Source organism: Ursus maritimus, unplaced genomic scaffold, assembly GCF_017311325.1.
Source record: "Ursus maritimus isolate PB19 unplaced genomic scaffold, ASM1731132v1 scaffold_3, whole genome shotgun sequence".
NCBI classification, from domain to species: Eukaryota; Metazoa; Chordata; class Mammalia; order Carnivora; family Ursidae; genus Ursus; species Ursus maritimus.
The window spans coordinates 17,596,073-17,612,735 of record NW_024425563.1 but is presented as its reverse complement, the minus strand read 5'-3'; the positions used below and the strand labels follow the sequence as shown (position 1 = coordinate 17,612,735).

The 16,663-nt window shown below is 37.1% G+C and overlaps 1 protein-coding gene across 7 annotated transcripts in view; it reads right to left on the bottom strand.

Annotated features, from left to right (window-relative positions):
- Positions 1–16,663, bottom strand: part of CNOT4 (CCR4-NOT transcription complex subunit 4) — a 136,624-nt gene that overhangs the window by 40,478 nt on the left and 79,483 nt on the right. For 4 of the 7 annotated variants that reach the window (XM_040643966.1, XM_040643969.1, XM_008707601.2 and 1 more), the window contains one exon: positions 14,359–14,492. In XM_040643966.1, coding sequence (XP_040499900.1) covers positions 14,359–14,492 — 134 coding nt within the window. The remainder of the gene's footprint in view (positions 1–14,358; positions 14,493–16,663) is intronic. The other 3 variants (XM_040643968.1, XM_040643970.1, XM_008707602.2) reach the window with 1 other exon arrangement.

Genomic DNA, 16,663 nt, shown 5'->3' with positions numbered 1-16,663 from the left:
TCAATTTTTTTTTATGTTAAACCATTCTTGCATTCCAGGAATATACCCCCACTTTATCATGGTTTATAACTCTTTTAATGTGCTGGATTCTGTTTGATAGCATTTTCTTGAAGATTTTTGCATCAATGTAAACAAGGAGTTCTGGTCTGTGGTGTCTTTGGCACTGGTACCAGAGTTATGCTGGCCTCAGAATGAGTTAGGAAATGGTCCCTCCTCCTCAATTTTTTGGAAAAGTTTGAGAAAGACTAGTATTAGTTCCTCTTTAAATGTCTGGTAGAATTCACATTTTCTTTGTTGGAAAATTTTTGATTAGTGATTTGATCACCTTAGTAATTATATGTCTACTCATATTTTTCAATTTCTTCATAATAGTTTTGGTAGGTTTTGTGTTTCTAGGGATTTGTCCATTTCATCTAGGTTATCCAGTGTGTTGGCATACAACTGTTCACAGTATTCTCTTATAATTTTTTTTATTTCTGTAGAATCTGCAGTAATATCCCCACTTTCATTTCTGATTTTAGTAAAATTTGAGCCTTTTCTGTGGTTTTTCATAATCTAAATCTAACTGAAGGTTTGTCGATTTTGTTGATCTTTTCAAAGAACCAACTTTCAGTTTCACTGTTTTTCTCTACTGTTTTTCTACTATTTCATCTTCCTCTGCTTTAATCTTTACTTCCTTCCTTCTGCAAGCTTTGGGTCTAGTTTTTTTTTTTTTTTTTTTAATTTTTTTATTTCCTTAAGTTGTAAAGTAAGGTTATTGACTTTGAGTCTTATCCGTTTTTTAACGTAAGCATTTATAGCTCTAAATTTCCCTCTTCGCATCCCCTTTGCGATTTCCCATAAGTTTTGATGTTTTACTTACATTTTCATTCATTTCTAAGTATTTTCCAATTTCCCTTGTGATTTTTCTCTTTAATCCATTAGTTAAGAGTGTTAATTTCCACAATTTTTTGAATTTTCCAGATTTCCTTTTGATAATGATTTCTAACTTTATCCAGTATGGTATCTAGATTTTTAAATCTACTGACACCTAATTTGTGGCCTAACATACAATCTTATCCTGGAAAATGTCCATGTAAACTTGAGAATGATGTGTATTCTGTTGTTGGAGAGAGTGTTCTATATGTGTCTGTCAGATTCAGCTGAGTTATTCTATTGTTTAAATTCTCTCCTTAGTGGGGCGCCTGGGTGGCTCAGTCGGTTAAGTGTCTGCTTTTGGCTCAGGTCATGATCCCGGAGTCCCAGGATCGAGCCCCAAGTCGGGCTCCCTTCTCAGTGGGGAGTCTGCTTCTCCTAGTCCCTCTGCCCCTTCTCCCGCTCGTGTGCTCATTCTCTCGCAAATAAATTAATTTAAAAATATTTTTTAAAAATAAATTGTCTCCTTACTGATCTTCTATCTGGTTATTATATCCATTCTTGTGAGTGGGGTACTGAAGTCTTCAACTACTATTGTAGAACTACCTCTCCCTTCAAATCTGTGAGCTTTTGCTTCACATATTTTGATGCTTGGGCCTTAGGTGCATAAAGGTTTAAACTGTTCTATCATCTTGCTGTATTAATATACAATGTCCTTTGTCTCTCTTGATTTAAAGTCTATTTTGTTTGATAGAATAGCCACCCCTGACCTCTCTCGTGTACTATATTCATGAATTATCTTTTCTCATCCTTTCACTTTCAACCTGTTTGTGTCTCTAGGTCTAATGTGAGTCTCCTGTAGATAGCATATAGTTGGATCATGTGTCTTTATCCATTCTGCCAATTTGTCTTTTGACTAGAGTTGAATTCATTTACATTTAGAGTAATTACTGATAAGGTAGTGATCATGCCCTTTATGCCATTTGATTTCTACATGCCTTATAGCTTCCCCCCCTTCAAATTCCTCCATTACTGTCTTCTTTTGTGTTTAGCTGACATTTTTCTAGCGAAATGTTTAAATTCCTTTCTCATCTCCTTTTGTGTATATCTTAGAGCTACTTTCTTTGTTATCATGGGAATTATATTTAACATCCTAAAGTTTTAATACTCTAAATTTATATCAACTTAATTTCAATAACATACAAAAACTCTGCTCCTTTACAGTTCAATCCCAACCCCTTTTAGTTTTTACACTAATATATTGAACCTTAAATGTACTGGTTTCTTAAATCATGTAGGAAACAAAGTATAGTTACAAACCATTGTTACAAGCACACTAGTTTTTATATTTGCCCATTTATTTACCTTTACTAGTGTCCTTTCATTTCACCTTGCAGGACTCCCTTGAGCATTTCTTGCGGGCACATCTAGAGATCACGAACTCCCTCAGTTTTTGTTAAGGTGGGAATGTCTTAATTTCTCTCACACTCTTTAAGGACAGTTTTGCTGGATAGAGAATTCTTGGTTGACAGTTTTTGTCTCTTAGCACTCTGAATATATTGGCCCACTGTCTTCTGGCCTTCATAGTTTCTCATGAGAAATATGCCGATAATCTTATTGAAGAATCCTTCCACATGATGATTAGCAACTCCTGCTGCTTTCAAGATTCTTCTTGTCTTTGGCTTTTTACTAAAATTTTGATTTGACTTTTTTTGATTATGAAATTTTGAATGATTTTTTATTGAAAACCATGTATGTCAATGTTCGTCTCTTTGAGTTCATTTTAATTAGAGTTCCTTAAGGTTGTCCCATGTTTATATTCATTTCTTTCATCAAATTTGGGAAGTGTTCAGCTTCCCCCCCCCCCCAAATATTCTCTCTGCATCTTTCTCTCTCTTCTCCTTCTGGAACTCTGACAATGCATACACTGGTCTGCTCGATGGTGTCCCACAGGTCCCTTAGGCTCTGTTTGCTTTTCTTCAGTCTTTTCTCTTTGTGTTCCTCAAACTCATCATAATATTTCCATTGCCTTTTCTTCAAGTTCACAGATTCTTCTACCTAATCAAATCTGCCTTTGAATCCTCTAGTGAATTTTTCATTTAAATTACTGTACTTCTCAGATCGAGAATTTCTTTTTGGTTTCCTACCTTTTTATCGATATTTCCCTTTTGTTCATACTTTTTTTTCGTACTTTCTCCACAGCTTCTTTCAGTTCCTTAGGAATCTTTAAAAGAGTTGCTTTAAAAGTCTTTGTCTACTGTATCTGCCATTGGGTTTTTTTCAGGGACAGCTTCTGTTGATCATTCTTTTCTTTTGAATAAGCCATGCTTTTCTGTTTCTTTTACATGCGTAACTGTGATTTTTTATTGAACACTGGCCATTTCAGCCTAGTAACATAGTACCTCTAGAAATCAGGTTCTCCCCCTTAAACTGTTTGCTTTTTGTGTTGTTTACTTTTTTGCAGGCTGTCTCTGTGCAAAAGATCAACCCTAGGTATAAATTTAAAGTGTTCTTAGGTCTTTTCTGAGCCTTTTTCTGGCCATGCATAAACCCTACATTTCCCCATATATGCAGTTGTTTTTGAATGTCCTAGTCTTTAATATCTACTACCCAAGGAGAAAAAGGAAAAACTGAAAGGGGAAAAGAGGGGAAGGGCACTAGTCCTTTAAGTCCCCTGGTATCATTTCAGCCAGAGGAGGAGGGGCTTGCAACAATGGTTGCCTGCTTCTTTGTCTGCACCTCTGTGATCAGAAGCAGTAATCAGCAATTAGAGTAAAGATCCTCAATATAAGAAAGACAGGGTCTGTTTGCCCACCCTCGCTCCTGCAAGCTAATGCAGTCTGCTCCAGGAATATGTACACTGCTGCCTGCCACATGACTGGGGGTAGAGGATAGATAGCTGCTTTGGCCTAAGAGCTGAAACTGACCAAAATTAACCCAAGTCTTTCTATGGAATTTGCAAGCCTTCAACAGATTTCAGAGTTCCAAAATAGCTACATCAGACAGATTCTCCCAGTGCAATTGTTGTCCAGGTGGGGAGACAGAATCTTGGTGCTAACTACTCCACCTTAGTCCCCAAACTTGCACTATTCTTATGAGAACAAAGGCTTAAAGGTAGGGGAAACAGAAATAATGGAAACAAAAGGATGAAAGCAAGACAGTACAAAGGAAGAATTGCAGTGTCTTCATCTCAGTTCAGGTTTTCAGCCACCACCACTAACGAGCACTAAATAGTAATTTTCAATATAGGTAAGGTTAGTCTCTAATGTAAAGGGCAATATATCAAAATACTGCATTCAGAATAAATCTTGATGTTGTTTCTGGATTGCAACTAATGAGAACAACTTATATCATCTAGTCCACCATGCCAATTGAGGTTTCATAACTACTGACTGATAGCATTTGATGCTTTACAAGGGAAAGGTTTACCGAAGATGCTTAAAAATTTCTAGATCAGTGTCATCAAACCAAAGACAGCTGCTAAAAAAACCAGGATTGGAACAAAGTATCAGTAAGCTTATGTTCCACTCAATTTTAATATATTCTTCAATTTACCTTAAAATTAACTATTCAAGGAATAATAAATGAAAAGCTTTAAGAATAATGATACAACTAGAAATTGTTTTTATTTCCTATGTGGGCTGCAAAAAGTCAATTATAGTTAAAGCTGCCATTGTAAGTGCAACTTTATCAGTGCAAAAGAAAATACAGATGGGAGAATCCCTGCAAATGCCTGTATAATTTCAGGAGAAAGAAAAATATATTTACAAATTCCAGTTCCAATAAATGTGAACTCCTTGGATCTCTAATGGCTGGACAGGTAACACTTATATCAAAGCTACCACTAACAAGTCCGAGTTCTCACAACTTCCCTAGTACTAGGTGTTGAACTTCCTTCCTCATCAAGCTCTCTGTCTGCTTAAGTTATAGCCATATTAAGTATTTGCTGTTTTATATTCAACATCCACCAACCCATTATCACGCCAAGAAGGTTAAGAAAGTAAAATAAACTTTAATAAATACCATATTTATAAGGAAGAAAGACACCTACTCCATGAAATGGACTATTCTCTGGTCAAGAACTGCCAAGTCCTCATGATATCAGATAAAAGAAGATCGGGTACACTAAAATAAACTGCACAGGGCTTTTTTATTTAAAAACAAGTAAACAAAAAATCTACAGGTTTTCTTTTCTTTTCTAGGTCAGCACAAAGTTTATTAGCCACTTCGATTCAGAAAGGCCTCTTTCTGAAGAAGTCTGTTTCTCTAACACAAGCAGGAAACACCAAAACGCACAGGGGCCCCACTTTCATTTGCATCTCAAATTACACTAGAAGCATATCATAGAGCAACGGTAGTTGTCTCCTGGGGTTCCCTGGGAATGGCTCTAGAATAGGCTCCAGCTTCAGTTCTGGTCCCAGGATTGGCTCAGGCACTCTTTGTGCCACTGTGCCTAGTGTGGACTCCAGTGCTGGCCCCAGATCCAGTCCTGCCTCAAGCAGTGGCTCTAACTCCAGGCCTAGCTCTGACTGGCCCTTATGCCATCCGGGCTCCAGCTCTAATGAATCCAATTCTGGCTCCAGTGGTTGTTGCCACTCATCCACCCGTCTACAGACAGCACAAGGAGCTTATGTTTCAGGTATTTCCTCTGTTCCTGGGGATTAACTTTCTCCTGGTGGTAATACCCAAAAGCCTCACTCCAGGGGATCCAGGGGTGGAGGAAGTACAGCATATTCTCATGTATGTTCTCCCTCAGTAAGCAGTTGGTCGTGCTGGATGAGTTCGGTCAGCAGGAGTGACGGCAGTACCTCCCTGCTGTTGGGCGGCACAGAGTAAATCACCTCATCACTGTCCTCATGTTCCACACTGGAGCAGGTAATGCCCCCTTCCAATGACTCACTGAAATGTAGTAGGAAGGCAGCAGAGATGGGTCTTCTTCAGCAGCTAGTGCTCCTGGCTCCAGCTCACAAAGCCCATGATATGGCCATCACTCCACAGATTCCTCAGGTGGTCATGTACCAGGTACAGATTTTTGTGCAATGATGTCCAGAATGGTAGCTTGCATGGGGAGGCGGTGGTGCTCTCTTGCTTAGTGAAGTCAGCCCAGGACAATATACCCTCGATCCTAGAGTTCTGCCCAGCTTGTCCCTCAGCATGCTCAGCTGTTCCAGGTCAAGGTCTCGGCCAAACCAGGAGGAGAACTGCCAACTGAGAGCAGGGCCCAGCAAGCTCCAAGAGGGCTTTGGGCGGGGTGCTAGAAAAGACTGCTGATTCTGAAGGTTTAAGCTGAGCAGACTGAACCAGAGAACCAAGGCCCAAGCAATTGAGTAGCTTCATGTTAGAAATAATCACACAAAGGGTATCTGTTTTTGGCTCTTGCTTCAGACCCTGGTAGGTGTATCCAACCATGATGCTGATAATGTGCAGTTCCCCTGTCACTCTCAGCAGCCCCTAACGCTGCCCTTTCTGGAGCCAACTGAATGTTGTTCTACCAGAGTTAGGTAGCCAAAATTACACATTAAACCCTGACTCTGCCCCTTCTCAGGGGTCAAAGTTTTCTTGTTTGAAGTCAGAATGCTGAACTTCTGGAGACCTTATAACTGAGGATTCCTGTCAATGGGGACTTCAGTAGTCAGTGACCCACTGCCTTCCTGGAATCTCATCAGCAGCCTTGTAGGACAGTAAACTTCTTCCCACTCTTGAAGATGAAGGGCTGGTGGGGAGTTTGGGGCATGCAAGGCTGGGTTTCTACCACAAAGGCTTTGTGAAGTAGACACTTCAGCAACTCTGTAAACAGGACCTTCAGCAGGTTCACCTCTTTGGTTAGAGAGTCATCCTGATAGCTAACCAGGTGACTCAGTCCCTTCAGCTCCTCCAGCACCTAATACAGATGAAAAACAACAGCTTTCCTCCAGCTGTGAAAACTTCTCCAACTGTTCCATCTGTGGTCCAGGTGGGCTCCAATGCAGGCATTTTGCTGCTTGACTTTCTATGCCTCCAACTCTGGCAGTAGCTTGATTGGGATAGGTAATTGGCTTAGCAGTGCTTTAAAGGCATCCAGAACCTCCCTTTTCTTTTTGTCCAATTCATGGGGTTTCCTCCAGAAGCTGCTAATGTCTGGTCTCATGGAGGTCTAAAGAGGACATCCTCACTGGGGCTGCGTCTTCTATCAGAGGTAGAAGACATCCTTGTGGTCTTTCAGTTGGCTGATGGATTTCACCAGCTTCTCCATCTTAGCACTTAATTCCAGGTTCCAGGATTCAATCTCCTGCTGCTGGCTCTCCACAGGTACTTTGAGGTCTGCCTCTCCTTGCTCCGACTGAGCCCTCTGAGCCTGAATCAGAATTAGAGAGATTAAACATCATCTCAGCCAACTGGGTAGGGCCCTGAGGAAAGGCCTGACAGTCCCAATAGAATTTTCACAAGTTCTGCTGTAGCAACAAGCACTCAGGGTCCTGGCTGCAGCAGGCACACTCAAGAGTTCATTTGGTCCAAGAACTGAAGGAATGGTATTGTTAGCCTTGGAATCATCGTTGCCCAGTAATAATGCTGAGAGAAAGAGAAATCAAAACACCTAACGTCTTTAAATACCACACAACTGACTGAAAAGCACTGGATTCAAGTGTTAGGGACTAAGCAGTTCTAAAAGGTAGGTGGGTGTCATAACACAATCAAGGTATTTCCAGAAGGCAATGCTGTGTGTGTAAATATCTGTAAATGAAAATTTGTAAACATGTAACATCTTCATATAAATAGTCTTACTGAGTTTTTTTTAAAGTTCTAGTCCTAAATAGTTCTGAAATCTATAGTGAGATTACAGATTTCTCAGGAGTAAATATTTTTCAACTAACCCGAAATTTGGAATCCAGTGCTATGGGGCGTTAAAAAAAAATGTGTTATTTATTTTTTTGAAATATAAAAATATAGAGTGTGTATTCAGAATCTGTTTCTGGAGATGCTGATTCATTTAGTCTAAACTGCAACACCTGATATCTGATATTACTACACTAGTGCAAGTGAAGAGGAACACTGTTACTGGATTATAAAGCTAGAAGGAATCATTAATATCAAATTCAAAAGGTTTTACAGATAAAGAAACTACGATCTACAAGTATCTGCAAGTAGGCAGTGTGACACCGCTACACCTGTTTGGATCTTCAGATGCTAGCTTCTAACTTGCCCCAAAGACAGTGTTCAGATTTGACTTCTTTCTACTTCTCGGTGGAGATGCCACCAAATTCCTGAAAAGAGTCTCTTGGCGGCTTTCTAAAATTTGCAACATAAAACAAGTAGTTACATAGGAGAAAAATCAAAGAAAAGACCACTTTCCAGACTGGGAGCGGGACAGAAAAAATACTGAGAAGGTCTAGTTCTCATGTTCGTCACACTGAAAAGACAAAGTCTCCATGACTGTGCTAATTATGGTTGCATTTCAGAAGTAAGGTATAATTTAAAGTCAATATAATGGACATTTCCAAATTTCACTGACATGTTACTGTATATACAAATACATATTCACACTGCTCCTAAATTAAATACTCCATATTCATTTAGAAGAATTCATTTTAATTTTTCGTGCTTGCCCGTCTTAAATAACTGAGTCAACTTTTGCTACTGCAACGGACAAATTTAAGTTACAGACAGGTAGCTTGCCTTTACAGAGTTTATTTGATACAGGCTTCAAATATACATTAACATTTCAAGTATTACTTTACTACTAAAATATGGCCACCTTTTACATAATGTGGCACAATGAGCTATTAACATGGTAAGAAAAAAATGTGTCAATAATCTGAACTGATTATAGTTTGGCAAGTATGATTTTTAACTGGAATTTTCTCAATAATTCCAGGATGTACTGAGCATGAGTGAAAATAAATGTTTTGATTACTAGTAAAAAAAAAAAATTCAATTATTCTTTTTTTTTTTCAATTATTCTTAATATTAAAGTTGAAAGATAAACATCCACCATCCTGAACATACAGGCTATGGCCAGCTTTCAAAAGCAGCCAGTAAAACTGTCTCCATCTATTCATTTTAATTTTGTATTTCAGTAATAAAGGTTAATCTTTTAAAAGATACTATATACTTAAATAGAATTTAAACACACAATTGCTCATTTAACTATCCATCCCCCCACACTCATTATACCCCACCCTCTGGAAAAAAAAAATACCAGTGGCTCTCTAACTTTTTTGAAAATATTCTACGTAGGTGGAATAGGACACCAGAACTCGCTTACTAGTTTTCCAGTATGTATGTGCACATGTGCAGTAACTTTGTATTTCCAAATACAGAATGGGAATAAAATTTCTTAAGAGAAATAAGAAAAAAGACTCTGAGAAAAAAGGTCAGAAAAATCTTTTAGCTCACTAATTTTAATATACACACCCAATTTTCATAAATCTTACTAATTCATCTACTTAGTTTACTAATAAGTAGCTCTGAGTTTCATGTTAAAAAAAAAAGGGAACTACAAACCATTTATCTATTATAAAAGGGGGAATTGCCTTTTTGGGGATCCATTTTTTTAAAAAAATATAGGCCACCTCTCATGGCACCTGTCCATAGTTTGAGAATCACTGCTGAAATCACCTCTATCTGTAAGTACCAGCACACACTAGTGTAATCTATAATTATTATTAGGTCATGGGTCCTCTCTCCAGAAAAATGTACACACACACACACACACACACACACACACACACACACTGTCTGATAAATTTCAGAGAGTTCACAGATGTGCCAAAGCCTATTCATGATTTAACAAGCTCTATGCGAGACTATTTTCAACAAGTCTCTGGACTGTACCTTTTCTAAATCATACCTGACCAAATGATGTCGGGGTAGGAAAACAAGATTCATGCAGGGAACACTACCATTCTGCTGAATAAATAAGGCACTCTGACTATGCCCGCAGTCTATCAAAGCTTATACCTGATTTTCAATATAGATAAGCCATGTTTTTAAAAAGACATGCATTCTCCTTTGATGTAATAAAAACTGACAAATTCCTATAGCCATTTTCCTTTCTTTAGCTTTTCCTCTACTGCCACCAAACCGTGGTTTAAGAATAAGCTTTTGCTTAAAATACCATTAACTCCTTGGGTGTATAGTATATCCAATTTATCCTGAGATAATAAGCCTTACAGACCCGAGATCTTCAAGGTCAAACTACATATTACTTGCGACACAGTCTTCCTTAAGTCAATTAGTTTGATTCAGGTTAGAGTTTCTGATTCATGTTAAAAGTCTCTTAAGAATTTTACCTTTTCTAGACAGAGCAGTGGCAGAGTGGGAGAATGAGCCTGGGCATCAAAATGACAGAAACTTTGGTCAGAATCTGATCTGTCACTTATTTGTGTAGGACACTGGTGAATTATTTAAACTCTCTGAGACTCGCCAGGCCCAGTTTTCCTTGCCAATAAGTAGTAAGGTAACAATGATATGTACCACACTGGACAGCTGAGACTGAAGGCGCACAAAAGACACCAACCCTCTTCTCACCTAAGTTTGAAGGTGAACATCCCCACACTCCTTCAATGGTGGCTTGTCTAAGCTACAATATCAAGTCATAACCACTTACCTTGAGTGATTTATATACCCAGTAATTTGCTCCCCAAATTCTTATGTAGGCCTCTGCACTGTCCCTGGGCACAGCAGCCCATCTAGCTACTATTCCTTTCACAGTTTTCAGGTGGGGCACAGTGTCTCAACCTAAATGAAGGTATTTCAAAGTCCCAAACTTAAAACAGCCAGTCCTTAAGCATCACTACTTCATGCCTTATCTCATCATTTGTATTCATCATTTCAAAGTAACATTAATATAGAAAAGTAGCACATCTATACTCCATCTAACTGACATACTCTGGAATGCATCATAATGGGGGGTGGTGAGAACAAATGACATATTCCCTCTTATAATTTATTGTTCATTTAAGTAAAACAGGTATAAGACACACTACAGAAACTTCACTTATATATGTGTATCAGGACCATGTCAGGGTTCAGTGAGGATTCAGTAGATATGATACTCTTTAATATTTGTGCTCTGGCTTAATTAGAAATAAGAGGAAACTACATTTTAGGTTTAGTGTCAATTCATAAGGTTCCAGGTTTTGTTTTCCTGCAATTCTTGTAGAACTGCTATTCACTACATGTGAATGATGAGAAGAGACAGAAAGAAACCATTCTTTTTCTTTTTTCCCTAGAAAGCTTAATTCTCAACTTATCCTGAATAAGAAAAACGTATCTCCTGGGTAGGACCATGGAAAGAGTCATACTGTTCATCTTTCTAACTTGACAAGTCTTCCCTATGGGAAGAAGGAAATTATCTACAAATTCATCCCCACCACTATACCCTGTATAGTGAAAATGTGGAAATGGAGACCAAAGCAGACCTTCAGTAGTACTGACAGTCAGGTGAACTTAATCTTTTGCAGGGGTTGGCATGGAAAGAAAACAAGCTACAGGAGCTTGCCAAAACAAGAACTGTCTGTACTTTGGGCCATCAACTGTCCTTAAATTTGGGGGACCTGAATTAAACCAACAAAAAATAACCCTTCTCCATCCCCAAAGAAACCTCCCTATATTGTGGATTATGCAAAGCACAGGTAACCATGTCAAAATTCATTCTGGTCCTAGCTGAGGGTTCAGTAACACTGGCTTTGGGCAGTTATTAAATGAGTACGTTGTTTTAAATCTCCCTTTCTCTTCCTTTTTACTCCGTGGTATCTAGACATTCCCCTCCTGATACTGAAATAGTTATAAATGTGCTCTGACTGTACTTTATATGAAGGCAAAGTCAATAATATATTAGTAAATCTAATAATAACTGATCACAAAAAAATAAGATGAAGAAAAACTAAGTACTTGTTATAAATGCCAAAAGGACATTTAGTAAATGTCAATTTTCACTTTCAATCTAAAGAAAAAAACTCAACAAATTAACAATAACAGGGTATTGTCATTATCGCAAATAAATGGTCAAAATCACATTTACAAGCGAATAAAACACTGGAGACAGTCTTATAAAATAGGGAGATAGCCCTATAAAGAATGAGACAAGGATGCCTGAGAGCACCACTTTCTAACACTGGTCTTTAATTTTTAGCCTCGAAATTCTCAAATAGGAAGAGGTGGTGGTGGGAGATGCAATACAATAAAGCAGGAAAAACACACCAACAAATTCTTTTCTAAGAGACACAAAAGACTTGGAGAGATATACCATACTAATGGCTAAGAAAACTCAATGTTATATTGCAGAACAGAAATTCTTCCAAAATTGATTTATAAATTCAAGTACTTTGAAACACAAATAGAATGGTCAACTAATTGGGAAAAGTGAGTTCTATATAATGCACATACAACACTTAAATACATCAATAAAACATAACAAACAGATACGATTCACAATCTATAAGAAGTTCATTCACTCTATTAATCAGATACAAATTAAAATGAGACAGCTTTTTTTATCAAATTGGAAAATGTGCAGAAAAAATATTCAATTCAAGGAAATAGGTACTCATCATCTTTGACTCAGCAGTTCTACTTCAAAGAGCATCAAAGCTATAACCAAAATGTTTATATGAAAAAATGTTCATCACAGTGTCATAAATAAGAGCACCAAAATGAAAATAATATACACCATCAGGAGGTTGCTTTAATAAATTTCAAATGCTCATGTATAATGAAATACCATGCAGCCATAAAAAATTATGTTTTCATGACAAAGGAAAATATTCATAATAATGAGTATTAAGCTTTGAAACATAACAAACCAATGTATTTTGGTATATATACATTCACAAGAAGGAAAAGGACTACAAAGAAATACACACTGCAGGAAACACATCAAATCATTTTCAGGGAAAATGTCTTGAGTATTGAGATCACATACAATATTTACTTTCTTCCGTATGCTTTTATATATTTTCCAAATTTTCTTAAGTAGAAACATATTACTTTTGTATTTGAGAAATAAAAAACATTATCTCAAAGAGATAATCTAAATTTTAAATTTCTGGTCTGAATTCTCTAGGGGCTATAAACCCAGAATATGGTTTTAATTAGAATGACATTTTTAATGAAAACAGTGATGTATATAAACGTTAAAAGCATCTGAAATAATTTTTTACTACAATAACCCCATTCTTATATGAAGCACTACTGAGCTAGCAACCAATGAGGTAAGTAATAGAATATGGTTCATAATAAAATAAACATCGAGGAGTAGAAAGGAGTAGGTACAAAAAAATCAACGGAAAGGGTCAAAGTTTATCATTTCGAAAAGATTTCTTTCGGACTTAGCTTTAATTCTTAGCTTTGATATAAACAAATTTCACATAGTTTACTATACAGTAATTTTATGTTTTGCTTTGTGGCCTCTTATATATATATTTATATACACGTGTATGTACATGTGCATATGAGGGTGTGTATATAAACAAATCTTGATAGCCTTTTAAATAATCTTTACCATCGAAGTGAATAATTTAACAAGGACTTCAAGAATTTAAATACAAGAATAAGTAGTTGAAGAAACTGACCTGACAACAATGTATATAGTTATTATTAGCTATATTTGAAAAACGGCCCTTATATTACCTTAGTGCTAAATGCTAGACTATAACAAGTAACAACCAGACATTTAGAATATCACTTTAAACAAATTTAACTTTGGAATAAGTTTTTAAAAAAAGAAAATCAACACACCTAAATTAATTATAGCTATTTACTTTAAATGAATTCATTTTATAAAAATTAAACTTACCAAATTAAAAAAAAATTACAAGGTCCTAACACATCAAACTTAAGGAACATTCAGGATAGAGTACAACCCCAAAATTATTGTTTTTATTAATCATACCATTTTCTGACAGGCCATAACCAAATATAACCCAAAATGTGAAGATTACCATATCAGAATGAGACTCAGTACCTTAGACTATAAATTTATTTAAACATTGACATAATACAGGTCTACACAAAAATAAGTTGTTTCATAGATGAATAAGATTCTGAATCCTCCTCATTCAGAGGACATAAGACGTTAATGATTCCTGCGACTAGAAAATCACAAATATTTGTTTCCTCAACATACAATGTTCCAGATAACTCCCACTCCCCCTTTTACAATGTGTTCCCCCTCATTATATCGGGGGGGGGAACCTTAATTAGGTAATAAGAGCCTGTCATTAACCAACATCCCTTAATTCCTTTTTTTTTTCAAGGAGGGTGTTCCCAGGGTCCAGGGCAATGTGCAAATCAACGCAAAGGGGTAGCCATCAAGAGGCTCATCTGAAGTATTACCAGGGAGCAGCAGGCAGCAAACATTCAAACCCAGAAACTGTGACTCAACATTTCCTATATAATGCAACAATTCTGCACAAATGATAGACACTGTCAAGAAGAATTCTGCCTGAAGAAGATGTAAAATGAGAAGAGAGGATCGACAGAGATGAAGGTAAGGTGTCTGATTATACTAATATCGGTACTTACGTATCATACCTCTGCAGTGGAGTCACTTTGTTCTTATTCTTATCAACTGAACCCGTAGATAGTTGAAGAAAATTGGGGTTTAACTTATATAATTCTTGAAGTAGTTTCTGTTCATATTCTTGGTGCTTACCCGCCTAATGGAAGAAGAAATTAAAACTGCAGTGGGGTTCACAAAATGGCTGGTATAAAATAATGACTTACTTGCCAAATTATTAAAGATATCCTAAATAAAACATGTAAGGGTTTTTCATGGCATTAGAGAACCATGTGAGAATGATGTCACAAGACTGCTAGACCAATGAAAGTTCTTCCAACAAAACTACATGATATATATGCCATTAATTAATGATTTCATCAACCATTTATTATGCAGAAAAGCATATTAACAGACAACTTTTTTGCCAGCTCAAAAAACTAGAGGCCCGGGGTGCCTGCTTGGCTCAGTCGGTTAAGCATCTGCCTTTGGCTAAAGTCATGATCCCGGGGTCCTGGGAATGAGCCCCACATTGGGCTCCCTGCTTGGCAGGGAGCCTGCTTCTCCCTCTCCCACTCCCCCTGCTTATGCTGTCAAATAAATAAATCTTAAAAAAAAAAAAAAAAAAAGAAAGAAAAGTAAAGAAAGAAAGAAAAAGACAACTAGAGGCCCTTTTCAACCTATAATGAAGTCTTCTAACAGGCCATTACAGAATTTTCTGAAGATCACCAAAAATAATTAATTTCTCTAGTATACAGAGGAAGAGTCTTAATATATTTTTCATTATCTTGACACAAAGTATAAATTCCATTGCTTTGTTTTTACATAAAAATTAATGTATTTTAAACTCCAGTTTACAGCTAGCCCCTTTGTTTCTTTTTTGTTGCTGTTGTTGTTTTTAAGATTTTATTTATTTGACACAGAGAGAGAGAGAGAGAGAGAGCACGCGCTAGAGAGCACACATGCACAAGGAGAGGGAGCAGCAGGCAGAGGGAAAGGAAGAAGCAGACTCTCCACTGAGCAGGGAGCCCGATGTGGGGCTTGATCCCAGGACCCTGGGATCAGGACCTGAGTCAAAGGCAGACACTTAACCGACTGAGCCACCCAGGTGCCCCCAGCCCCTTTGTTTTTATAAATAAAGTTTTATTGGAACAGTCATGCTCATTCACTTACTTGCTATCTACAGCTTGTCTCTGCTACAACAAGAATTCAGTATTTACTACAAAGTCCATATAGGCCCAGAAAGCCTAAAATATTTACTAATCGGCTCTTTACAGAAAGTCTGCAGATCACTGCTCTGTACACAACAAAGAGAAATCTGTATTTACTGTAGTTGGTTGCCGTATATCAGAAGACAATGTCAGAAACACTATCTGAGAAATTAGGCAAAGACTGCCTCTGGAAATTAGTCATACACAAAAATAAATTACAACGAGGGGCACCTGGGTGGCTCAGTAGGTTAAGTGTCTGCCTTTGGCTCAGGTCATGATCCCAGGGTCCTGGGATCGAGTCCCACATCAGGCCTCCCTGCTCAGTGGGGAGCCTACTTCTCCCCCTGCCCCTCCTCCCCCCACTCATGCTTATGCACTTTCTCTCTCTCAAAAATAAACAAAATCTTAAAAAAAAAATTACAGTGAAATAACTTTGAATAACTTTTTACTATATGCATGTATATCATGACTGAAATGACATTTTTACTTACCTTCAGGATTAATTATTTTAGAAGTGTGGTCTAACCAGATATTACAGGAAAACCAAACCCAGAACGGGATAGATCAAAACAAACACAAAACAATAAAAACAAGCAAGGGCAACATCATCTAATCAAGTAGGACTGTATCATATACACTGCACATTGCATTGTGCCCTGTTCCAAGGGGGCTCCTGCCTGTTTCGAATGGATCTATAAATATTTCATATGATACTAAATCTTCAATTATGCAGTAACAAGGAAAGATCTTCTGACTTTTGCCATGATATAATTTGTTCAAACTTCCTTCCTATATAGAGGAACTCTTTTAATAAAGAAACCTCTTCTCAAATTAATTTTAAACTCACATAGAGAAGGGCAGATGAATTCATTACAACAATATGAATTTTAAATTATTAAGAAAAAAAATACAGTTAGATGTGGATTTTACATCTTTAAAACATGCAAAGTCTTGAAATTCTTTTCTACAATCAATACTTCAGGAGACATTATGGCTTTCATTAGCAACTAAGAGCTAAAACTTAATACTCAAATGATTTTACAGGGGCAGTCCACAAAGACTAGTTAAATCCCAATACAAGTCATTCCATGGGAATGTCTGTCCATTTTCATTTACAATT